The 26,481-nt window shown below is 43.3% G+C and overlaps 1 protein-coding gene across 2 annotated transcripts in view; it reads right to left on the reverse strand.

Annotated features, from left to right (window-relative positions):
* Positions 1-1,352: 1,352 nt before the first annotated feature.
* Positions 1,353-26,481, reverse strand: part of tmprss15 (transmembrane serine protease 15) — a 34,473-nt gene continuing 9,344 nt past the window's right edge. For both annotated transcript variants that reach the window (XM_080307687.1, XM_026182727.2), the window contains 20 exons: positions 23,238-23,347; positions 23,016-23,156; positions 22,795-22,944; positions 22,595-22,700; positions 18,622-18,766; positions 18,398-18,539; positions 15,030-15,119; positions 14,780-14,905; positions 14,529-14,669; positions 13,769-13,879; positions 13,336-13,459; positions 13,018-13,113; positions 9,306-9,355; positions 9,154-9,228; positions 8,931-9,075; positions 8,655-8,836; positions 8,485-8,577; positions 3,703-3,842; positions 1,944-1,998; positions 1,353-1,843 (listed from right to left, as the gene is read on the reverse strand). In XM_080307687.1, coding sequence (XP_080163813.1) covers positions 1,710-1,843; positions 1,944-1,998; positions 3,703-3,842; positions 8,485-8,577; positions 8,655-8,836; positions 8,931-9,075; positions 9,154-9,228; positions 9,306-9,355; positions 13,018-13,113; positions 13,336-13,459; positions 13,769-13,879; positions 14,529-14,669; positions 14,780-14,905; positions 15,030-15,119; positions 18,398-18,539; positions 18,622-18,766; positions 22,595-22,700; positions 22,795-22,944; positions 23,016-23,156; positions 23,238-23,347 — 2,356 coding nt within the window. In that variant the 3' untranslated portion in view covers positions 1,353-1,709. The remainder of the gene's footprint in view (positions 1,844-1,943; positions 1,999-3,702; positions 3,843-8,484; positions 8,578-8,654; positions 8,837-8,930; positions 9,076-9,153; positions 9,229-9,305; positions 9,356-13,017; positions 13,114-13,335; positions 13,460-13,768; positions 13,880-14,528; positions 14,670-14,779; positions 14,906-15,029; positions 15,120-18,397; positions 18,540-18,621; positions 18,767-22,594; positions 22,701-22,794; positions 22,945-23,015; positions 23,157-23,237; positions 23,348-26,481) is intronic.

Genomic DNA, 26,481 nt, shown 5'->3' on the forward strand with positions numbered 1-26,481 from the left:
AGGCAGGAGAAGGTACAGAGGGTCGGAGTAAAAGAGGAGGACACTCTTCATGTCTGTCTCCACGTTGGTTGAGTGTGGAGTGAGTGCATATGAGAGCATGAGGGTGGGAATGGATGTTTGTATCTGTGTGTGCCTGTATGTCTGTGTCTATATGTCAGGTTGGGTATCAGGCGCCACCTCTCTGGGGACATCTCAGGCCCTCCAAGGTTTGGAGGTTTATCTCCCCCCACCACCACTTCCCCTGCCAGTGGCGGACTCCCTCAGGTGTCGGTGCGTTGGTGGTTCTTTGTGTCCGGGGATGGGCGTCCAGGTACACACCGGCTCACTCCTTGGCGGCCGCTTATCGGGGCCTGGAGCCTGGGGCTCGCTCGGGCCACTTCGGAGGTGGGGTGCCCTCGGCCTCTCGGCCTGGGGCTCGGTCACTCAGGCACGGCTGGCTGCCGGCGGAGCTCACGGGCGCGTCACTGCAACCCCCCCTGGCTTCTGCTCCGCGGCTGCTGAGTGAACCCTCATCTGGGACTCTCCTCAGCTCTTTCTGGGACAGTGGCGCGGCTGCCCCTCTGTTGGTCTTCCTTGGTCTCTTGTGTTCTGGGGGCCTCTGGATGTCTGGAGTCTTGATCTCCTCCATACCTGCTTCATGCCCTGGAGGACGGGGCTGTGGCCCCCCCACACCCTCTAGCACATCATCACATGAAGGAACCTTTTAAAAAACAAGCGCGTCCATGCTCACAGGTGTACACACGGGTGATCACACCCACAAACTACACCCTTTTTGGCTCCTACCTCAAAGCACACTGTGTTCTGTTGATCTTATGTGCTGCACAATAATGTTTAATATTTAGTATTTACTGTCATATTCCCATATATCATTGTGATGTTGTTTATTCTATTACTCTTGTTCTCTTCTGCTTGTTTTCTTTTTCTTTCTCAGCAGGTGATCCAGGTGATCGATAGATGTATTTTTTTTTTTCTGCTCGTTCTGTTGGTTTTTGTCTTTTGCCCTTCTCCCCCGTCCCTCTTCTCAGCTGTTTCTCTTTCCCCTCTTTCTTTCTCCCCTTCTTTCCCCCAGTCAAGTCTGTCCCGTATTCAGCAAGTGAAAATAAAATAAACAATAAAAGGTGAATCAAATGGACCATTATGGCAAGGCTGGGATGGTCAGTTTGGTAAAGTAAATCCGTTGGGCATCTTTCTTTGCCTTTAGACAACAATTCTGATGCAAAGGAGCCAAACGGGACAGGCAAAAAAAAAAAAAGAAAAAAAAAGAGGAGGACACTGGGACAGGAGGAGGTGCGGAGGGTCTTAGTAACAGAAACTAAGCATACCAAACCAGTTATTGTCATTCATCACAAGGATTCAATTTGTTGAATTTCATTTATTTTGTTTAGACTGATACAAACAGAGAAGAGATTTTAGAATCACAGATTTGATATTTTCTCTGCATTCAACACATTTCTGTTCTGGTTGTTACTGATAAACATAAAAAGTTGAACGCATCTTTTTGGTCACTGTGTTCTGCTGCCACCTGCTGCAGAGTTGGATATTACGCCATAATGAAAGTTTTAGAATAAAATCTTTATTTCATAGACTTGATTAATCAGATCTTTATTTGAAACAATCAAACTTGATTGATTTCTCTTTGGAAATGTGTTTCCATCTAGTCAGCTGTTAGTGTGTCATGTGACTCTTTTATAATCGGAACACGTGGAAGGTCACAGTGGATCTTTAAAGTGTGATGAAGAGGAGGAACGTCGGGTCTGAGCGACCCAGGAAGCAAAGGCTGAGACTCGAGCATAGACTCCGGGTTTCTGAGGAAGTCCACAGCCTGCGCCAAATGAGGTCACGCCTGTGAGGAACCAATCAGAGAGCAGCGTTCCGTCAAACCTAATGTGAGGCTTATATCTATATTCTGTGTGTGTGTGCGTGTCTGTGTGTGAGACACCAACCAATCAGAGTCCAGCTTCCATCATCCAGACACATCAGAGGACCACCAGAGTCGCCCTGAAAACACCACATTTAAACTTACACACTTACAGCTTACAGACCATCAGCACTGAGAGCACAGCCTGAGAGTCACATCCATGTTACAGGTTCGTCCTTTACTCAGTACGACATGCAAAAGAATCAGAATCTGAACACTTTATTAATCCCTGAAGAAATGATGTGTTTACAGTCACTCTGAGACGATAAGAGGAACAGGCTGAATTATATAATACAATGTGTTATAGCGTTACAAAATATAAGAAAGAGCTCTAATATATACAAATAAGTCAATTATAAATATCCAGAATATTACTGTGTGACTGACATTTGACTCTAACCTGTAAAACTTTATTTTACTGTGGAGCGTGTGCAGATAGTGAGGTTGTAACTACTGCACTGTGTGCTGTGCATTAGATGGAGGAGTTGTACAGCCACTGGCAGGAATGATTTCCTGTGTTGTTTAGTAGTGTATTATGGGTAATCTCAGTCTCCCACTGAGCGTGCTCCTGTGAGTGGCCAGCATGTCATGGAGTGGGTGGGAGGTCCAGCATTGTCCTTATCTTGGACAATATCCACCTCTTAGACACCACCCTAAGGGAGTCTGGCCCCACAACATTACTAGGTTTGTGATCAGTTTATTGAGCCTGTTGGCATCGGCGACCCCCAACTTGCTGCTCCAGCATGCAACAGCAGAGAGGATAGCACTGGCCCCAACAGACTCATAGAAAATCCTGAGCATTGTCAGACAGATGTTGAAGGACTTCAGAGAGTCTGGCCCTTCCTGTATAGTGCAACGGTGTTTTAAACCCAGTACAGTTTGTTATCTACATGTGCTCTAAGGTATTTATAGTCCTCCACCATAAAAGGGGGTCATACGTTTGCTTGTCCTCCAAAGACTGAACTATACAAACTGAAGTGAATGCTGCAGTACTTCTATATAAAGAACTGCCGTTAGGTTCAGACGCTGCACATGTACCTTCATCTGTCCCTGCAGTCTAAAGAAGAGCTGAGGAGGTGACATGCAGAGTGTGTTGTTCAGATATGAATGGTGTCCTCCTTCGGTGTACAGTAACCTGATGACATAGGGTGGATGTTTAAGGGTTTCTGACTCAGCCCAGCACAGAGTAACCACCATTCGGGTGGATACAGTGGGTGCGAGTGTGTAAACATCTGCATGAGCTGAATAATGAATTTGATATTGTAGGAAAGTTTTTTTTGCACGAGTTTGAACTATCTGAACGGTAAGTACTGGGTAACACCTTCTCCTCTGTCAGTAAGTTTTCGTCAGTGAGCTGAGAGTTATTCAGGGTCTGTTTGGAGGGCTCCGGTTGGTTCTTCCTGATAAAGGCTCTGAGTTCTGATCACTGATTAAATTGATGATGTTTAGTTCAGGACCTCTGAGGGTAAAACCTTCATTCTTTTAGCTGGTTCACCTCAGAGGTTCTTCTCACCTGTCTAACAGCCCTCCACCTTATTCTCTGTCTCCACCTGTCTACTGAGGTGATGAAAACTCTTTTTAAAGTTTTTACAGCTTCTCCTACTCTGCGACACTGAGTTGAATGTTTGTGCTGTTGTTGGAGTCAGAGGATCTAGAACGTTCCTAGTTTTGAATAAGCTGAAGCTTTAGGCCTAAGACTTTAAGCTCTGATCTTTTGGTGCCCAAACGTTAGCATTACCCTGTCTGTGTTATGGTGGATGTTTGGAGTCCAGGTGAGAGGTTACCTGACAGGAGTCGACCCCTCCCTCTTGGTATCCGGCACAGAGCATGCTGGAGGTGATGGTGTACTCGGGTAGCTGCTGTTGACACAGATCCTGATCCACCAGTGGAATCTCGGCTTCCTGGAGAACATTGGGGAGAGAACCTGAGAGAGAGAGATAGGAAGTGAGAGTGACTGCTAACATGGACTCTACAATAAAGATGACTGCAGTGGTGTCATCCAGTGGTTTTCAAAGTGCAACAGCCCCAACATTTTGGGGTTTTTTTGCTTCAGAGAGCGGACATATTTGTACAAGAGGGTAGCGTGTGTTACGGAATAAATATATATTCTTAGTGCTTATTTTCTGTTTATATTGTTTTATAGAGCACAGTATAGAAGAAACGGCACTTTGAGTTATAATGTGTGGTAAAGGTCACAGAGTACTGTGTAAGACAGGAAACTCTGCACGCTTTGTGCAGGCCTGCAGAGTACAGGAAGTGAAACTAGGTAGAGTGCAGAGCAGGAGTTGTTTTGATCGAAACTATGTGTGACTATGTGTGACGTATAACAGAACTATATTATACGCATTTGGCTTGTAATGCTATAGATTTGCTCAGGATTTGGCCTGTGCTCATCCCTTTCCGGAAAGTAATGCTTGAATAAAATAATAATTATTTTTGACCACACTGAGTCAGAGTCTTTCTCTGTCAGTAAAAGAATATCAAAGAACCGAATTTGATAATTGGTGCTGTGAACCTGGATTCTTTTATGGCAGAGAGGACAAATTTGGTCCAAGGTGGGATCGTGAAATGAGGCGAACAGAGGACCGGTCCAAATTTAAAGGTAGGTAATGTAATTAATATTTAATTAATTAATATTTGTTTTAAAAAAAAGCATTGGATGCATTGGATGAATTCTAAATTATCTGTTTGCCGAGTTAATGATCTTCACCATTAAATTGGCTCGGTAGTGGTGAAATTAAACTAAATTATAAAATTGTTCCAGTAGATTTCTGGTAAATGTCCATGGTGATTTTGGGGTAATTTGTGACAATAAAAGTAAAGTCTGGGGAAATATCTAATGAAAATTTATTGCTGTTAATGTTGGGGTAAATTTTAAAGTTGATGGGTTGTGTGTAATGTGAATTGTGTTGTGTCAGCCAAGAAAAACAGATTAGAGTAGGGAATTGAGCATTTGTTTCAGGGTTGGTCCCTTTTGGTCAGAAGGCTAGGCCTGGACATCAGTAAACTGGTGGTTAGAGTCCCAGTTAAATTAATTTCAGGACTGGAGTGGGACTCCTAAGAGTGCACACAAGTTCAGGGGTGAGAACCCCCCCCCCTTGTTTTGGATGCAGGGCAAGGTCCCGCAGCGTCAGGTCATCTCAGTTAGCCACTGCCAAGACTTGGGACTTTGGTTAACGGCCAGTGGTCAGGGACCACTTTCTGTGCATTGTTTGAGTGAAGAGGCCGGGCCTCAGGCGTGACCACCTCAATGTAGAGTGGCGGGTGAAGCGAAGAGAGCCGAGAAAGTAAAGCTTCCGGTCAAGCTGCGGGAAACGCTTTTAAATTAATATAGGACTTAGAAATCTGACAGAAACGGGTTAATTGATCAGCAAGGTGAGACCTGGGCGTATAGGCTTTTAAAGTTGTCGAAATTGTGTAGGAAAACTGGTACCAGGGAAGATGATGTAAAGTGTGTTATGGAAATGGAAATAATGTATCTTGGCATTTGGTGTCTTTATAAACGTGTGAATATATGAGGGAAGTGTAAAATTGTTCTTTGGATGAATGGTCAGAAGTGCATGTTGTTTTGAAAGTGTGATAGAAAAGGGTGTGGCGTGTGTGTGAGAAGATTTGTTAAATGAGTTGAGTGAAGTGTGCTAAAATGCTGCTGAAAGGATTGTGTGAATTGTGCTGCAGAGCTGCGCTAAGAGAATGTTGACGTGTGTTGACAAACTGTTAATTGTGCTGAAGATTTGTGCTAAAGGAATTCTGCTAATTATGCTGAGGACTTTGATGCGAAGGATTTCTCTTGGTTAATGCTTGCAAATGTAAAGAGCTTAGTATATATATGTGTGAAGCTGTTCAGCTTGCGTGTGTGGCTGAGGGTGCATTCTTTTTATATAAAAATGAGTAGAATTACAGAGGGTACAGTATATAGAGTGTGAACATAAAACAAGAGTTCGATTAGGCTGTAGAAATTGATGAAAATGCAGTGAAGTGTGTGTGTGTCTGTAAGAAGCACAGAAGCACTGGGAGAGTGTGTGTGTCTGTGACAGGAAGTGAAATGTTTGTAGGCAGTGTGCAGGAAATTGCCTGATGTGTGTGCAACGTGAGAGAGAGAAAGATGTCTTAAAATCTAGATAGAAGAATTAGAGAAATGAAAGGAAATGATATTAAATAAATGTCTTAGTGTGTTAATACAGGTGCCCATGGACTTGGCTCAGCCTCGTGGAACAGTACAGCGGCCAGAACAAAATCATAGTTTAACTTAATTGGGACGACAAACAGTCCAGGCTTTGGCTGAAATTTCACAGCTTCACCGCTCATCCTGTCCTTATCCTGAGAAGAAGCTTAAAGGATGGTCAATCTCTTCCTGAAGACAGACAGAGCAACACCGTGAACTTGAAGAATTAACAGCAGGCAACAAACAGACAGCAGGACTGACCTAAAACACTGAAGGGTCCAGCAGAAAGTAATGCTTGAATAAAATAATAATTATTTTTGACCACACTGAGTCGGAGTCTTTCTCTGTCAGTAAAAGAATATCAAAGAACCGAATTTGATATGTGCTAACTTATCAGCTGCTAACTTAGTTATAAGACTGTAGGTGAGCATGATATCACTTGCTCAGCAGCAACATCCATTGCTTCAGTCTTAGCTGCTGCAGGTTAAACCACTCCAGCTCCTTTTTGCTTGTGTTAATGCTAGCACCATTTTGCTGTATCAACCTGCCTTTACCATACTATAAGACTATTCCTTATTCAATTCAATTTTATTTATATAGCGCCAAATCACAACAAAAGTCGCCTCAAGGCGCTTCATAGGTACAGACCCAACAATCATATGACCGCCTATGAGCAGCACTTTGGCGACAGTGGGAAGGAAAAACTCCCTTTTAACAGGAAGAAACCTCCAGCAGAACCAGGCTCAGGGAAGGGCGGGGCCATCTGCTGTGATTGGTTGGGGTGAGAGAAGGAAGACAGGATAAAGACATGCTGTGGAAGAGAGACAGAGGTTAATAACAGATATGATTCGGTGCAGAGAGGTCTGTTAATACATAGTGAGTGAGAAAGGTGACTGGAAAGGAAAAACTCTATCTCCTATAATAACACTTAGTTCACAGGTGACCCCTTTCACTCCGCCCACCACCTGTTTGACCTGCTGGTTGGTGCCTCAGGTCAATCAGCGCATGTCCCTCCAGACTCACTAACAGCTTCTTCCCCTGAGCCATTCGGACTGTTAACAAACACTATTCCCCACACCTTCTCCTGCCCACCTGCCCACCAATCTGAGCCATGGTCTGAGTAACTCTCATCACTCAGGCCACTAAGTGGTTAGGGCAAGTCCTTTTGCACTACTTTCAAGCACTTTGCAACTTGTTCTGTATTTTGTACCTTTCAATTGTTTTTTTTCTTCTTTTTTTTAGGAAATATATTTCTCTTGATTGTTCCCTAATCCTGATTGGATCTATTTTGAATTGTCGGAATTACATCTTGTTATAATAACCAGTACAGTTCTGTTTCATTCATTCCTATTAAATATTATCTGTAGGGAGAATATTGGAGAATATGTAATTCAAAATACTATCTTCCAAGCAGAGACAGAATTTACAATTAACCTGAATAAAGCGTTTGTTTAGAGTTTGTGCTGCAGATGTGGAAGCATTGTACATCCCAATCCAGTATCATAACAAAACTACATTATTTTAGCAAAGAATTATAAGAATTATAATGTTACTGAATTTACGTTTACCCTTAGCCAGCAGTTTTAAATTTCCCTCAATGTCGCCTGCTCTGGCCCCTGGAGGACGATTGACTATGGTTGCCGGTGTCTCTAGCTTCACATGTCTGAGAACAGAATGACCAATTACCAGAGTCAGTACGCTACCTTCGGCTGCATCAGCTACAGGGGCTAGCTACGGGTGAATGAAGGGTGCGAAGCCGAGTCTCCAATTCAGTAATCCTGGCCTCCAGAGTTGCAAATATGCTACATTTGTTACAGGTATCATTACTGCCAAAGGAGGCCGAGGTGTAACTGACACAATGAGCAGGAAAGTGCAGGAGGGACAGGTGAAGAGGCCATGCTGCTAGCGAGTCGGCTACGAGCTAAGCTAAGATAGAGAATCAGTAAAGACACAGTGAGTGAATACTTTGGCTATAAATTAGGGAGTGAGTACACAGAGAGTGTGCTTCGGATGAAGCACGTGAAGATTATACTATGAAATAATTTATCTATAAGTTTTTAGTTAAATTGCTACACAGACAAGCTACACAAAAACACCACTGTGTGTTGGAACCAATGACTGTATAAAACCAATGACTTTTATACAGTCACTGGTTGGAACAGAAACAGGAAGTGATACTCTACCGCAGAGAGCGAGAAACCAAGTAACAGCGCCACCCAAAAAGGTAATCATAATAATAAGCCTTAATTTAATTTAAATACGCAAGTTATAAAAGCATCCTCCCCCTGTACAGGTGTTATGAAGAAGTTCATTGGTAATGAACTTTATGATAGAGAACAGGTGGACCTGTACAGGACGAGACTGTGGAGGTCAAAGGTTGTGCAACCTGGTGCTTGGTTACCGTCAGTGTTTCGGCCCCAGCCAGCGATGAAACATTTTCTTCCTGCTGTGAAATTCTGACCTTCAGGTGGTAAACACACTGGCTGGACCCACTCTGAAACACACACGCACATTTATCAGCGCCCTGCAGCCTGCCTCCACCCATACCTGTGTTTTTGTGCCGTTACTGACGGGTGAAGTTGATTGGCTGCTGTAGATGCATCATGGCGATGTCGGCCTGTTTGGTCCGTCTGTTGTACTGCTCATTGAAGATGATGCGATCGACTTGTCGGGTCTGAACAGCCTCTGAGGTTTGATCATTCTGAGCGTGAAGACCGAGAACCGCCGACCATGATTGGAGGTCAACGTTCTTCCTGCAGAGACAGACGTGCACCTATGTCTTCATGTCCAACATCAACATTAACACTTGTTAGCGCCCCATGCAGGCAGCAGCTGTGAGCCTCTCACCCATAAACGCAGTGAGCCGCAGTCAGCAGCCAGTCACTGCCAATCACTGAGGCTCCACAGGCATGACGTCCCTTCCACTGAAGAGACACTATCCACGGCCATGCACCCTCCTCAGCATTAACCCCGCCCACCACTCGGCCAGCACCTGACAGTTAGAACAATGTGACTACAGTCAGGCTGAAACACGATCAGGATCATGGGTTCAGGTCATTCATACTCTCACCTTCATCACCAGGTGTCCTGTGCTCTGATTGGTCTGCCTCCCTTGAGACATTTGTGACCTGACGGACTCCACACGCTGAAACACGTTTCATTTCATACATAAACATAAATTCACTGAGCCTGAAACATGTCTGCATTTCTGAGAGTACTCACGCTGGTTATTACAGGCCAGTGACATCACTTCCTCTCTGTGGCAAGTTTCACTGTAACACAACAAGCATTAACATCCACAAAGAAGGTCATGAAAAAGACCTGACCCAAGAGCATGTTTTGTGAGGTCAAAGGTTAGGGAAAAGTGGCAGAGTCCTGTACATCATATTTCTTGAAAAAGTTGTCGCCCCCCCAGCTTCAGTTACACCTCAATGACCATAATCTCTATGAACAATTTCAGTCTGGTTTCCACCCCAATCATAGCACAGAAACTGCTTTGTTAAGGATTACCTATGACCTTCTGATGGCAGCTGATTCTGATCTCCTATCCATCCTCATTTTTCCTGGTCTTAGTGCGGCGTTTGATACCATTTCTCACAATATCCTGCTGAACCGGTTAGCATCCATTAGCATTAGTCATACCCCCCTTGCCTGGTTTGCCTCATATCTCTCAGACCGCACTCAGTTTATCCAATTGAAATTACACTCTTCATGTCTCTGTCCTGTCTCTGCTGGTGTGCCACAGGGTTCAGTATTAGGGCCTCTTTTATTCATCAGCTACATGCTCCCTCTTGGTCATATATTCCAAAAATATAATATCAATTTTCATTGTTATGCTGATGACACCCAGATCTACATTTCTTCTAAACCCGATTCATCCCTCCCACCTACCTCCCTCTCAAACTGTCTTATTGAGATTAGATCATTGTTCTCCTCCCATTTTCCTAAACCTAACAGTAATAAAACAGGTTTTACTTGTTGGCACAGCCTCTATCTTAACCAAATCCCACAGTTTTTCCATTAACACTGAAAATACTTCCACTTACATAATATTAACTGACTCCGTCCCTTCCTTCCTCCCCATACTGCTGCCATCCTCGTCCATAGTCTTAGTACTTCCTGGACTGATTACTGTTGTTCCCTCTTATTTGGTCTCCCTAATAAATCCCTTCATAAACTTCAACTTCTTCAAAATTGTGCAGCTCAGGTCTATTACCCCAATTCTTCAGCAGCTTCACTGGTTATCCATAGAAGCCAGGATAAACTTTAAAATCTTACTTCTCACATACATTTAGGAAAACTCACCTAAATGTTCATCTCCTCTACCTAAAGGACCTTTTAGCTTCTTTTAATAATGCTATCAGAGATGCGAGGGCTGCCTATTTCTTACATTTGGTTACAAAGAGCAGAGGTAATCCTAAGGTGCTTTTTAACACCATTAGTGACATTGTTACTCCTGCTCTACCTGTGGCTCCTATTTCATCTAATGAAGACTGAACATTTTCTTTATTTTCTGCTTGCAAAGATTAATAACATAGGAATAACTTCTTGTCATTCAGCACCTGTTATCTCAATCTCCACCCCATCTTGGCCCGTCATCTTGGATACTTTCTCTCCTGTTTCACTACCTGAGCTGGTAAAACTAGTGAATTCAGTGGAAGCATCCTCTTGTCCTCTTGACACTGTACCTGCATCATTATTCAAAAATGTCTTCTGGTTATTGGTCCATCTGTGCTCACTCTAATCAACTCTTTACTGGCGTCTGGTATAGTTCCAGTTTATTTTAAAAAAATGCTGCTATTCTCCTGCTTTAAAAAAGACCTCAGCTAGACCCCTCTGTTTGGAGCAGCTACAGACCAATCTCCAAAGTACCGTTAATCACTAAGCTTCTAGAAAAGGTTGTGGCTAAGAAACTTATAGCGGCTCTGGACAAACATAGCATTTTTGATAAGTTTCAGTCCGGCTTTCCATGAGCTCACTCCACAGAAACAGCTCTTCTTTGGGTCTGTAGTGACATTTTGATGAGTAATGATGCAGGAAAATACTTGGTCCTCCTAATGTTGGACCTCACATCGGCTTTTGACAATGTTGACCATCACATTCTCCTCGAAAGGCTTAAACACTGGGTTGGTGTATAGGGTACTGCCTTGGAGTGGTTCTCCTCATATCTACGTGACCGATCTTTTTCTGTGGTGGTCTCCGGTTTTAGGTCATCCTCTACCTCCCTTACTTATGGTGTCCCTCAGGGTTCGGTTTTGAGGCCTTTATTGTTTTTAATATATCTTCTCCCCCTCCAGCACATAATGGGCTCTTTTGAGGACATGTCTTATCACTGTTATGCTGATGATATTCAGTTGTACATCTCTTTTAAGCCCCAGGATTTATCTAAGCTTCAGCTTCTGAATGATTGCTTAGATTCCATCAAACGTTGGATGGCTGCAAATTTCCTCCAATTCACTGAGGGGAAAACTGAAGTCCTCATATGCGCTCCGGACAGATTTTTATCCCAGATAGTGAAAGCCCTTGGTCCTCTCTCAGTGTATGTTAAATCCTCTATCAGGAATTTAGGTGTCACTTTTGACTCGACTCTCACATTGGATGGGCATGTGAAATCTCTGGTTTGTTTTTATCACTTAAGAAATGTGGCTAAGTTAAGCCCTATTTTAACTTGCCCTGAACTGGAGATAGCTATACATGCATTTATTTCCTCATGCTTGGATTATTGTAACTCTTTGTTAATGTGTCTAAGCAAAGGTTCTCTGGATCGTCTGCAGGTTGTGCAAAACGCTGCAGCTAGGCTCCTGACAAAATCCTCCAAGTATTCACATGTGACACCATTGCTATTTCAGCTACACTGGCTTCCTGTTAAATTTAGAGTACATTTTAAGATCCTGGTCTTGACATTTAGAGCCTTGCATGGACTGGCACCAGCCTACATCTCTGATCTGCTACAGCCCGATGTCCCTAGCAGGTCCCTGAGGTCATCTGATCAGGGCTTACTTGCTATAAAACAGACTAAGATGAGAACTAAGGGTGATATGGCTGATTGTGACCCACACCCATTTTCACACCTTGGCTCTCATCAGGGGGTCCTTTTGTCCCTCTGTGGGGGGAAACTCCCACTAGGTTTAAATCTGGGACTCTCCACTATTTGACCTTAGAACTGAAGAAGCTTCTCGGATGAGAGGTGAAACGTCTTCAAGCAACTCAAAGAAGTCCAGACGCTTTTCTTTCCAAGCTCCTTAGACTACGATGACCTGGATGACTGAGAACCTTCACAGACATATGGGTGATAGAGCTTCTGCCACTGTGGCCTCAAGACTCTGGAACTTTCTCCCTCATACATTAATAACTGTGGACTCTGTAGTTTTTTTTAAAAAACAACTAAAAACTCACCTTTTTAACAGTTTTTGGTTAAATTTCTGCCTGCTTTATATTGAGTGTTTTACCTTTTGATATATTTGTTATCTTATGTGCAACACTTTGTGATTCTGTCTAGAAAGGTGCTATATAAATAAAAATTTATTTATTATTTATTTATTATTTATAAGTGTATCCAAAGCTTGTCCTTCCTATCTGTGTGATCTGCTTCATATCACCACTGTTTCCCGCCCTCTCAGATCCTCACCTCCTATTCATCTTGTGGTTCCTGCTGCTTGTCTTACCACGATGGGGAACAGAGCCTTCGGTTCAGCTCCCCAGCTCTAGAACTCTCTTCCACCAGCCTCAAGAAATGCAGACTCTCTTCCCTTATCTACAGCTCAAAACACATCTGTTCAAGCCTGCTTATTCGCTTTAGTGCTGATTTTGTCTGTTGTCAAGCAATTTTAACTTATTTTATGTATTTTAATAACTATTTTCCTTTTTAGTTTTTCTTTTGTAAGGTAACCTTGGGTTTCTGAAAGGCGCCCTAGTTCTGGTTTGGTTCTGGTACCTGATGTTGGTTTTCAGTGTCCCATCATTGCTGATTGTGATGAGAGCAAACGGCGAGTCTTGTGGCCGAGCCGGCAGGAACGAGGCCTTCCCGGACCTGCAACAAATACCAGATCTGAGTCTACGGGCCTCTTCAACATTTCCTGTTTCTGTTGGAACCTTCAGTCCAGCTGGAACAATCAGGCTCACCTGACAGACAGATGTAAGAAAAAATTAGCTGTTCTTCAAAGTTTCCAGGATTTCTGTATTTAAAAATCAAACTGTTTAACACTCAAACAGTTTGACTAAAGTCCTCAAGTTTCCAGAGAGAAGTAGTTACCTGTATCCGAGGTACTGACAGGTGAAGTTAGACAGTTGAGAGCTCCAGGTGTCAGTGCACACCGTGAACAGAGAAGAGACAATTTGAACCTGAAGCCGACTGGAACCATTTACCTGCAACATAACTGATACACAAATTTCTTAAAACCTGAAGCAGAACAGGTGCTGTGGACAAACTGGGGTCACGTGACTAATTTAAGATGTTAGAGAACTTCCTTGTCACTGTCTTTAGTGAACATCTGCTCGATGAGCTCATCCACCAACACCCACCAACACCAACCCACAAACACAAAAAACTCCTACCGACATTAAATTATATAAAATATTTACAGATGATTAGATTCTGTTTTGATTCACACACTTTGGGGGCAGCATGAAATCAAAATGACCTGATACTGTGTATTTATTATCAGTATTGATTATGAGTGACTTACCACATTTGGCTTCATCAGAGCTGTCGGGACAGTCGACCACACCATCACACTGATTGTTACCATGGATGCAACTTCCTGTCTGACACTGGAACTGACCATCAGCACACGGAGCTGTTCAAACGTCACATGAGCTGTCAGTAATCAATCAGTACATCTTTTGTCATGTTTACGTACCGGCAGGCAAGGAGAGAAGGACCCAAAATGCAGGTTTCAGTGAGGCGAAGTAGAACTCAAAATAACCGCTTTATTAGCAGGTAAACAGCGGACCAACTAAACTGGGAAAATACAAACTAACAGGCAGATACACACGGACGGAAAACAGAGTACAGAATGAAGGTGAGTAGACATTAACGATGCGACAGAGAACAAAGGTAACACAGGGCTAATATACATACGGCAGTAATCAAGGGATGAGGCAGAGGAGGGGAACACACCTGGGAGAAATCACAGCTGACGAGACAGGGGAATAGTAAACTGAGCACACTCACATAAGACACAGACCTTCACAATAAAACAGGAAACTCAGACACAGGGAACCAGACAAGACGCTGAACTGAACAGACAGATTCGCAAACAGATGGGGTGACGCCATAGACAGACAGAGATACAGACGCAGACTCAGAGGCAGACCAAAGAGAACTCAAACAATAATAATCATCATAATAATAAACTAGAAAATGATAATAATAAACTTAAAGCGCTGGGTCACCGACCCAGGACCATGACATCTTTGCTGTCTCTTCACGTGTGATGAGCTCACCTGGTGACCCCAGGTTGACCCCAGAGGTGAAGTTGGCTCTGAATCCTTTCCCAGAAACTGAACTGTCTGTATAGAACCACACTGTAACTTGATTGGCTGTTGAGAAGAAGTCATGGGTGGGGCCATTTCCTGTGAGGACAGCTGGGTAAGACAAAAAGAGAGAAGTTATCACTTGGGTCAGCGTAAAATTCACTTGGACGTCTTCTGGTGAGGATAAAGCTGCAGAGGATTGTGGGTAAACACAACCTCACCCAGTAAGGTGGAGTTAGGCCCCGCCCCATCCCGGACTTCCACCATATCACTGGATGCTTCAATGTCAAAGTCCAGGAAGTGGAGCTGAATATTGTGACCTTCCCCAGCATGCAGAGTCCACAGACCTGCAACAGAACAGCATTATGAGTAATTACAACCTGCTGCCAGGTAAAAACGTCACACGTTCTCAAGTGAAACCAGTGATCATGTGTAAATACAGGTAGGCTGAAAGCAGACAGGTTTACTCACACTCTGCCCCATTCCCATAGGATTCTGGGTAGTTTGGTGTGTTGAATGTAGAGTTTGGCTCCCAGAGGTCAAACGGGCCTCCACAGTCAGCTGGACCGATCAGAGAACAGAGGTAGCAGAGTATCAGCATCACAGGTGTGTCATTTGATTGTTGGTTTTTTCTCTGTGTGTATTACTATAGGGTCTACCTTACAATATAAAGCGCCTTGAGGTGACTGTTATGATTTTGTGCTGTATAAATAAAATTGAATTGAATTGACTGGTACAAAGGACAATTGCTGACATCATTAAATTATCAGACAAAAGATTCAGTTTACCTGCTATATCTTATCTGTATGGAAGTATGGTTATTTCTCACCTAGTCTGTGGTGGGGGTTCTCAGCTGGTATGCGGGTGGGGTTTGTTTCTCACTGCAAGCTCTGCATGCAGCGCTGCGGGGGCTTTTTGTTTTCCTCTGCTGGGATAACTTGTTTGGACACACCTTCTCATTTAATAGTTTTTCTTTATTTTCATGACTGTCTACTTTGTAGATTCTCACTGAAGGCATTAAAACTATGAATGAACACATATGGAATTATGTAGTAAACAAAAGTATGAAGTAACTCCAAACATGTTTTATGTTTTAGATTCCTCCAAATAGCCACCCTTTGCTTTGATTACTGCTTTGCACACTCTTTGGCATTATCTCAAGGAACTTGAGGTGACTGTATATCAAAAAAAAATTCTGGTACTCTACCAGAGGCCTGAGAGCTTCAGGGTCCTGCAGTATCTTACCTGTTCCTAGGACAGAGATCTCTGATGTTGTTTCTGGGATCTGTTGGAGCCACTCGCCCAGTTTGGGGATCACTGAATGGTCTGATAACCACTGGGACCACTGTTACCTTCACCCTCCACATCTTCTCGAGCTCTTCTCTGAGCCCTTGGTACTTCTCCAGCTTCTGGTGTTCCTTTTTCGTGACGTTGCTAAAATTTGGTATAGCTACATCTATCACTTGGGATGTCTTCCTCTGCATGTCTACCACCACTATGTCCGGTTGGTTAGCCATCACCATTTTGTCCGCCTGTATCTGGAAGTCCCACAGGATCTTAGCTCGGTCATTCTCCACCACCCTTGGGGGCGTCTTCTGGACCTCCAGACCATATTCGGCATAGATGTTCCTGTACACTATGCCGGCCACTTGGTTATGGCGTTCCATGTATGCCCCGCCTGCTAGCATCTTACACCCTGCTGTTATGTGCTGGATTGCCTCAGGGGCATCTTTACACAGCCTGCACCTGGGGTCTTGCCTGGTGTGATAGACCCCAGCCTCTATGGATCTTGTGCTCAGAGCTTGTTCTTGTGCTGCCATGATTAGTGCCTCTGTGCTGTCTTTCAGTCCGACTTTGTCCAGTCACTTTTAGAATTTCTGGATATCAGCCACCTCCTCTATCTGCTGGTGGTACATACTATGCAGGGGCCTGTCCTTCCATGAAGGCGCCTCCTCATCCTCCTCAGTCTTGGGTTTCTACAGCCTGAGGTATTCACTGAGCACGGCTGGGACCATCTTACTGATGTATTTGTGGATGTTTGTTGTCTCATCCTGGACTGTGGTGCTGACACTCACCAGTCCCGGCCTCCTTCCTTCCGCTTAGCGTACAGCCTCGGGGTGCTGAACTTGGGGTGAAACCCTCCATGCATGGTAAGGAGCTTTCTTGTCTTGATGTCAGTGGCTTCTATCTCCTCCTTTGGCCAACTTATTATCTCAGCAGGGTACCTGATCACGGGCAGGGCGTAGGTGTGCTGACTTCTTAGGACTTGCCTGACCCTCTGCATGTGCCTGTTCATCTTAGCCGCTATGACACGAGCTTCCACGTGGTACTGAGGCAGGTTATTGGTCGGTAGTTGGAGGGGACCGATCCCTTCTTGGGGTCCTTGAGGATCAGGACTGTCTGGCCTTTGGTTAGCCATTCTGGGTGTCTCTTGTCAACTAGCAGCTGGTTCATTTGTGCTGCCAGGTGCTCGTGGAGTGCAGTCAGCTTCTTTAGCCAGTAGGCGCGAACCATGTCTGGCCCTGGTGCTGTCCAACTCTTCATACTGGAGACCCTTTCTTGGATATCTGCCACTGTGATGGTTACTGGACCCTGTTCAGGGAGGTCGCTGTGGTCTGCCCTCAGATCCACTAGCCACGGAGCATTGCTGTTATGGGTTACGTCCTTCTTCCATGTGCTCTTCCAGTATTGTTCCGTCTCCAGCATGGTGGTGCTGTTCTCATATTGTTCCCCTGCAAATGAGAGTACACCTTGGCTGGTTCTGTGGAGAACAGCTGGTTTATTCTCCTGCCTTCGATCTCTCTGGTGTACCTCTTCAAGCGGGTGGCCAAGGCTGTGAGTCATTGCTTGGCAGTTTCCAAGGCCTCAGGTATGGACAGCTTGCTGTACTTCTTAGGCACCTTCTTCATCGCACTTTTCTGCAGCTCCAATAGTTGGCTAACCTCCCTCTGTGCTACCTTGATCTTAGCCTCTAGCCTCCTTCTCCATGCTGCCCCATGTGGCTGTTCAACTTATATCCAAGCATCTCATTGATCACTGTTGCCGTGGTGTAGATCAGCTTGTTAGTGTTGATAATCGTGGCTGTAGGTATCATCCGTAGTGCTGCATTAACATCATCTAGCAGACCTTCTGAGGGCACTTCATGTAGTCTTGGTAACTGGCTATGGGGGGGCCGTGGTTTCAAGCTTGGCCATGATCTTTCAGGTCAGTTCCTCTCACACTCAACGATCCTTCTTTTGTCGCAATTGGGGCTTAGTACCCAATCTCGGGTGGGGGTGATGATATCTCCCCCCTGACCTGGCATCCTGACTCCTCCTTGCCGTAGCATTTGTGTTGTACCTCGTCAATCTCTAGCTGTGAGAGCAGTCCCTTCTTTCGAATGTTGGAACACCAAGCTAATAGTCTATCTATCTATCATCCATAACTATAGATAGATAAATACACACGCCATCAAACGATTTAACTCCCTGCTGCAGGTGCGGGGGAGGGGAAACAGGAGGACAGAGGGGGGCGGGACCAACTAAGCTGCAGTGTTTTTTGACTTACAATAGTTGAAATGTGCAACAAACTTTGGCTGTCTGCATCTCATCAATGAGTATATTTCACTAGTATTCTGATTTATTCTTATTATATATTCTGTATTTATATATGTGTGTGTGTATATATGCTATAGTTTTATGCTAATGTTCGTACTCTCTCATTCCCCTTTATTTGATATTCTAACTCTGCAACTTCTGTCGGTGTTCTGCTAATCTAATCTAATCTGATCTAATCTGATCTAATTTGATCTAATCTGATCTAATCTACTTGGTATGGGGAGGGGGGGATTTTTTTCTCACCTGGTATGGGGGATGTGGTTGTTGGAGGTGGTACATTGGTGGGTTCAGGGGGGGCGGGCCCACAGGCATCAGAGGTCAGTGTGATGTCATCCAGAGCAATGTCATTCAACATCCCTCCTTTCTTCAGAGCTTCAAACGCCACCTTCAGAGGTCAGAGGTCATGCCAATGAATCACTTATTGATCACCTGACTGATCTGTGGACTTCCTGTGTGATTTCACTGACCATAGCCTCTGATGTCAGGTTAAGGGTCACCTGGCCATAGTTCCAGGTGTCGCCATAGTCACCATCTTTCTGGAATATGGTAACATCAGATTCCATCAGCAGCCGGACTCTGAGCTGGTGAACATCCTGTCCAAACATGTGGTACCTGCCCACAGAGTTATTCACCATAATCAGATCACATCTGTGCGCTGATTGTGCAGTTTAATTCAGAGCAGCTTAAAATACCATGTAAGGCTGCCACTAAATTAACAGATTGCTTGGACAGGTTGAACACTTAGAAATGTAAAAATACATAAAAATGTTATGTAGAACTGTGAGGATCACTCTTCAAACCTTTGATCTGATTTAAATAAACACAAGGTAATTAGGAAGATAGAACCTAGCTGGGGAAAACAAAGCACAGGTGAACTAAATCAGACTAATGAGATAGGGGAAGGAAAGCAGAACACAATGCACACTGGACAAGAGACTATCAAAATAAGACAGGAAGTAATGAACACAGTGACCCAGGCCTAGAGACACAAACTTGACCAGAGACAGAAGCCAAAAACACAGAGACAAGACTGAGGGTACGGAATAGGAATACAAAGGACCATGACAATGCCAGCCCACTCAGCTGAACCCACTCACCTGATACCCTATTATTAGCAATCAAGAGGCGCTCTATCTTCAACCGGGTCAAGTTGAACTACAAACACCACCAAGTGTGGTTCAATTTCTTACTCTTAAAACCCCCAAATTACTATCCAAAATATACAGAATGCTTTCTAAAACAGATGAATCAATATCACTTCCTATTGCAAAATGGGAAGCGGATTTATCAGTTAACTTAGACCTAAACTTCTGGTCTCAGATTTGCCTAAAAACCTTTCATCTAATTAGAAATCCCAGTCTTCAATTAATTCAATAAAAAATACTACATAGAGTGCACTATACAGGTTATCGGATGTTCAAGATGGGTTATACGTCTACCAACAACTGCTCACACTGCCAAACCAATACACCGGACAATTATATCCACGCTCTTTGGTTCTGTCCACCAGTTCAGAAGTTTTGGCGCGAGATATGTGAAGACTTATCAAGAACACACATGCATCAACACTACAATGTCAAGAGAAAATCCACGGGCGTTCAAAATAACATAGGCTCTGACTCAGTTTATCGCTCTGGATGATCAGCCACTGTCAGTCGTGGAAAACATAGGATTTTGCCGTCTTCTCAGCATACTCGAGATGCAATATGAGATTCCCAGCCACCCATACATCACGGGCATAATGGTGCCAACACATTTTGAAAAGGTAAAAAAAACACATGCATAATCTCATGCATCAGGTTTCAGCCTTAAGTTTCACTACAGACATTTGGACAAGCAGTGTGCGCTCGATGTCACGCCTCAGTTTAACGGCGCAGTGGATTGATGAGGAGTTTGTTCGTCATCAAGTCACACTACATGCAAAGTCGTTCAGGGGCTCGCACACTAGCTAAACCATCGCAGCTGCTTTTCAATAGCATGCCCCAGATGTGGGATATACTGAAGACGTCCATCCACATAGTGCTTCAGGACACCGCAAAAAATGTGATAAAGGCCATGAGTGATGGTGAGCTGCCCAGCCTACCTTGTACTGCTCACACTCTCCAGCTGGTTGTTCATGAGGGCCTTCTGTCACTGAAGAGTGTTGCTGATGTGGTGGCAGTTTGCCGCAAAATAGTTGGACATTTTAAACATTCTGCTCTGGCCAGCTCCCGTCTCAAATACATTCAATTACAGATCAACCAGCCTGAGAAACGGCTCCAGCAAGCTGTTCAGACCCACTGGAACAGCACGTTTTATATGATACAATCATTGATTGAGCAGAAACGGGCTCTGGGAATATTCGTGTCTGAATATGGACTCCCTGATACGCTCATGACTCACCAGTGGACATTGCTGGAGAAAGTGATATCTGTTCTGGGTCCATTCGAGGAGTTAACTCGAAAAGTCAGCTCTGCAGATGCAGACATCACTCCAGCAGTCACAGTGCTCCACAGATTTCTAACAAGGAAGACTGATGAGGACCATGGGATCAAAGCAATGAAAGGAACCTTGGCTGCAGCTGTCAGGACGCGGCTCACTGATGTGGAGGAAAACCCACTCTATAGCATCGCCACTCGACTCGATCCCAGGTGAGTGTGTGCCTGTGTGTTTACCTTTGACTGTGTGTGACTGTAATTGTGTGACTGTGTGTGAATATGACTCTATGCAACTGTGTGTATCTGTGACTGTGTAGTTAACTGTGTGAGACTCCAGCGTTCAGATTGGCTATCTATATGTGAATATGAGTGTGTATGTATCTGTGTGTGACTGCAAAAAAATAGGATGCTAACCTATTGTCAGCTAACTTTTTTCTTTCTCTGTTTTAAATATAAACATCGTTTTTTTTCCAGCACCATAGCTGCTGGAAATGCCAAAGAGATTCTGCAACTTGAGCTGCTAAGGTTGCCTGGAGACAAGCAGGAACATCATGACCTGAATGAACCACCTTCAAGAAAAGCACGCAGTAACCAGCCCACTACTAGTCTGGACAGCATGTTTGATGAAATTGCTGATTAGGCACCAGCATCGGTGGGCAGAGTTGTGGTAGGTTCTAGTGTAGACTTGGAGACGTATCTTGGAGAGGCCGCAATTTTACGAGAAGACAAATCACAACAATAAAAAATGTTATGTGAATCTGAAAGCTGTAGACAGCACTAAATTGTTCACTGTTATTTTGTTTGGATATATGATGGATATTCTGCAATCATTTAACAGAAGTGTTTATTTTATTCTGAAACATAATTTTTATTTATTTTATTCTGAACAGAAGTGTTTATTTTTCAATCTGAAAGCTGGAGACAGTCCGATATAGTTCACTGATATTTGTTGTTTAAAATGTGGATACTCTGCAATAGGTTCATTAATGTTATGTCTGAAAGCTGGAGACAGTTCAAAATACTTTAGTTATTTTGTTTGTTTGTTTACAATATGGACATTTTGCAATAATTTAACAGAAGTGTTTATTTTTTAATTGAAATTTTATTTTTCTGGTCATTTTTATTAATGTTTTATTTTTTTATCAGCAGAGAATAAAATAAAACCTGTCCTCCAATTCACTGAATTTTTTTTTCATGTGTGTGGTGGAAGTATTGGTTTTTGTACTTGTTTTTGGCAAGTAGTCAGATCCAATTTTCGCTATTGTATGGGTTTAAAAAGATTTGTACTTTTTTTCTACAGTTCATCCTGGCTTTTTTAGTTTTTCAAAATGAAGCTTTAATGTGCTTCTGTTGTGTAAAAGGTCTCTTTGTAGTCAACAGGTTGCCTTTGCAAGCGGTTTGCTGGAGTTAGATGACACATTTAAAGTCTGCATTTTTCTCTCTGAAGTTTGGCATTTGCGGGGCAAGACTAAAGCTAGGAAGATTATGATGGACCTCTCCCATCCCAACAATGGACTCTTCTCACTGTTGAGGTCTGGGAAGCGCTTCCGCTCCCTCAAGGCCAAAACAGAGAGAATGAGGAGGAGCTTCTTCCCCCAGGCTATTCGGGCCCTGAACCAGGTGTAGGACTGGACTCTCCCACACATCACATGACCACACGCACTCTGGTTTTTCTTCATGCACACTTCCTATAATTTATAATCTCTTTCTGCTATTTGCACATTTTTTTTTACTGTAAATTTCTAAGTTAAATCTGTAAATTTTGGATAACCTGTAAATTGTAAATACTGTAAAACCACTGTCATTTAATGGTCGGGTATTGCATTCCACAGCTACAAGCATTTCACCTCATGTCATACTGTGTATGGTTGTGTGTGTGACAAATAAAATTTGAATTTGAAAAAACTCGTTTGAATTACTTGTTCTCTTTTAAAGAACTGTCATCCTTGCAGGCTGATTCTACATAAATAGATGATATCACGTGAGTGCCCAGTGGTGTAATTTAACAATGATATTTTGTTACCAGAAGCTCAGACACATGGGCTGCATGGATGGAGTCAGAGGAAGGCTGTCGAGCCTGAAGCTCTTCTCCCATTGGCCAGGACTCTTAGAAGTGACAATGTAGAAACCTGATGGCATTCAATACAAACTGATTAATTGGAGTCAATCTTTAAATCATACTGACTGATGATTCAGTAGTAATGATCTCCACGTGAAACTCACCTGAGCTGTTACCCAGCGTGTGGTCGACACTTGGGCCAGTTAAAGTCGGAAAAGTGGGGCCTCTGATTCGAAACCAGTCCCCGTTATCATCTTGCTGCTGCCTCCAGAAACACATGCCCTGCTCGAAGTTGCAGGTGAGCTTCTCCTCGTCTACACACAAAAACACATCAGGTAAAGGGAATGCTCAGAGAACTTGTAATAGTCTGTTTATCACATCTTACTTGACAGCGTGGAAATGTTGGCTGCACTGTACGTGGCTATGAACCCTGACAGATTGTTGATATCATCAGAGGTGAACTCCACAGTTGATTGGTCGGTCAGCAGCCACACATTTCCAGGAGAGGTGGAGCCTGAGAACTGAGCTGCCAATCATTAAAACAGGAGGTGAGCCATAGGGTTAAGGATAGCAGTTGTGGTCTGTTCAGACTGACTGTGGGATTCACCTGTGAAGACTTTGTTTGGTCCCACACCTTCATAAAGCCTCAGAGTGTCGCTGTTTTCTTCAGTTTCAAAATGAGGGAAGGTAACCTGAACTGAAAGTCCGTCATCAACCCTGAAAACAACACAACTCTTTATTAGTGAATGAAAGAGCTTGTTTTAATGTCTGTTTTACAAAGAACTCACCATTCATGTGTTGGGGTGTGTCTGTTACACTGAGTGTTATTCAAATTCAAATCAAATTCAAATTTTATTTGTCACACACACACAACCATACACAGTATGACATGGGGGTGAAATGCTTGTAGCTGTACAATGCCCGACCATTAAATGACAGAAGAAAAGTTCTACAATATTTACAATTTACTACAAAAATTTACAAATTAACTTAGGAATTTACAGTAAAGAATGTGCAAATAGCAGAAGAGATTATAAAGATTATAAATTATAGGAATTATAGGATTATAGGAAATGTGTGGTGGTGCGTGTGGTGACGTGTGTGAGAGTCCAGTCTTATAGTGACGTGTTTGGGAGAGAATTCTGATGCAAAAGAGCCAAACGGGACAGGCAAAAAAAAAAAAGAAAAAAGAAAAAGAAAAACTAGTTCATGCATTTATTACTTCCAGGCTGGACGACTGTAATTCATTATTATCAGGAAGTCCTAAAAACTCCCTGAAAAGCCTTCAGCTGATCCAAAATGCTGCAGCAAGAGTCCTGACAGGGACTAGAAAGAGAGAGCAGATTTCTCCTGTTTTGGCTTCCTGTTAAATCCAGAATTCAAAATCCTGCTCCTCACATACAAGGTCTTAAATAATCAGGCCCCATCTTATCTTAATGACCTTGTAGTACCATATCACCCTATTAGAGCACTTCGCTCTCGCTCTGCAGGCCTACTTGTTGTTCCTAGAGTATTTAAAAGTAGAATGGGAGGCAGAGCCTTCAGTTTTCAGGCCCCTCTTCTGTGGAACCAGCTTCAGTTTGGATTCAGGAGACAGACACTATCTCTACTTTCAAGATTAGGCTTCAAACTTTCCTTTTTGCTAAAGCATATAGTTAGGGCTGGACCAGGTGACCCTGAATCCTCCCTTAGTTATGCTGCAATAGACGTAGGCTGCCGGGGATTCCCATCATGCATTGAGTTTCTCCTTTCCAGTCACCTTTCTCACTCACTATGTATTAACAGACCTCTCTGCATTGAATCATATCTGTTATTAACCTCTGTCTCTCTTCCACAGCATGTCTTTATCCTGTCTTCCTTCTCTCACCCCAACCAATCACAGCAGATGGCCCCGCCCCTCCCTGAGCCTGGTTCTGCTGGAGGTTTCTTCCTGTTAAAAGGGAGTTTTTCCTTCCCACTGTTGTCAAAGTGCTGCTCATAGGGGGTCATATGATTGTTGGGTTTTTCTCTGTATCTATGAAGCGCCTTGAGGCAACTTTTGTTGTGATTTGGCGCTATATAAATAAAATTGAATTGAATTATCCCAGTTTTAATCTCTTTACATTTCCTACCAGTACATTTTAGAATTTATTTTAAAAATGTAATCCTTGGAGTTCAAGCTCCAGCCTGTATTTCTGAACTTCAAGGACCCTACATCTCTTGCAGTTTTAGATCTTCCAGTCAGAAACTGTTACAAGGTGTGAAAAAAAGTCATTATCAGCAGAGGTTTCAGGTAAAACCATTGTGAGACCCTGCCTCACCCTATCATGAAACTTATGATAGTGTGTGGGATGGCATCTCAAAACCGGATTGTAGGAGGCAGACCTCTTTCAATCCATCTGTCTTCTCTGTCCAAAATCTTTTCCTGTTGATGTGGCTCTTCTATCTTGTGACTGTTTGGTTTCTCCAATGTAGAGTTCTGAGCATTCCTCGCTGCACTGCACATACACTGTGTTGTTAGGTTTGTGTTTGGGATGAACCAGTTTGTGTCTGAGTGTGTGGCTAGGTCTGAAGTACACTGGGATGTCGTGCTTGGAGAAGACTCTCCTGAGTTTCTCTGATAAACTTGCTACATCAGGGATGATGATGTTGTTCTGTTTGTCCTTCTGATCCTCCCTCGTTGGTGTCTGATGTTCTTTTCTGTGCATCATTGCTGATTTGAATGCCTTGGAATGCCTTGCCTCAAGGCTTAGAGTGAACATTTTCTGCCCGGTGGTGTAGGGTCCTGATTATTCCAAGTTTGTGTTCCAGAGGGTGGTGGGAGTCAAAGAGGAGGCACTAGTCTGTGTGTGGGCTTCCGGTAAACTTCGGTGTTGAGGTTTCCATTCTCCTCAATGTGCATGGCACAGTCCAGAAACAGCAATCAGTTATCCTTTGTGTCTCACCTGGTGAACTTTATGTTTTTATCCACTGAGTTGATGTGAGCAATGAAGGATTCCACTTCTTGGGTTTTGATTTTGACCCAGGTTTAAAAGGGAGTTTTTCCTTCCCACTGTCACTGAAATGCTTGCTCATAGGGGGTCATATGTTTGTTGGGTTTTTCTCTGTATGTATTATTGTAGGGTCTAACTTACAATATAAAGTGCCTTGAGGTGACTGTTGCTGTGATTTGGTGCTGTATAAATAAAGATAAATTTCATTGAAAAAGTTGATTTGAATAAGGGCTCGGAAATGTTGTAGGTGGTTGAGTTTATACTGGTAGAAATGGGTCTGAGTGGGACTCCTTTGTGGAGCTTCAACTTACATGTTATAGCATAGTATGTAGGGTGGTTGTTGGAATTTATTTTTTTATCTTTAAGGCTAATATCTAACAATTAGCATCCCATATTTTGTGCTTTTCCCCCCCACTGCACACAGTGTATAGTAGAATAGTTTTGGAATCACTCTCATACTAACAGACAGGGAGAGGGCCATTCTTTGGGCCATAAACCTACTGAAATACGCTCTACTCCCATTCTTTAACTGTACAGGCATGACCGGATGACAAGAGGTGGTTGTCATGGTAATGGGAGTGTTGCCTGTAGAATGGTCATCTCAAAATAAGGAGATGTCGGGAAAGTTGCAGAAGAAGAAACATGAGCTGACATCAGACCTAAGGCCACCCTCAACTCTTTTGATCAACCATGTTAACATTTTGTTTTTTTGACCTGCAATAAAAAGTGTTTACTGCATGGGGGCGGCAGCTTTTTGTCTCTGAGCCAGAGAGGACATCCATGGCTCCATGTAAAACAATTTAAAATTCTAACAATTTTCATACTAAGTTGTGAAAATAATTGGAGCATATTTTTCTTCGCTATCATAAAAAGCCTAAC

The sequence above is a fragment of the Astatotilapia calliptera genome, chromosome 10 (genome assembly GCF_964374335.1).
Source record: "Astatotilapia calliptera chromosome 10, fAstCal68.1, whole genome shotgun sequence".
NCBI lineage: Eukaryota > Metazoa > Chordata > Actinopteri > Cichliformes > Cichlidae > Astatotilapia > Astatotilapia calliptera.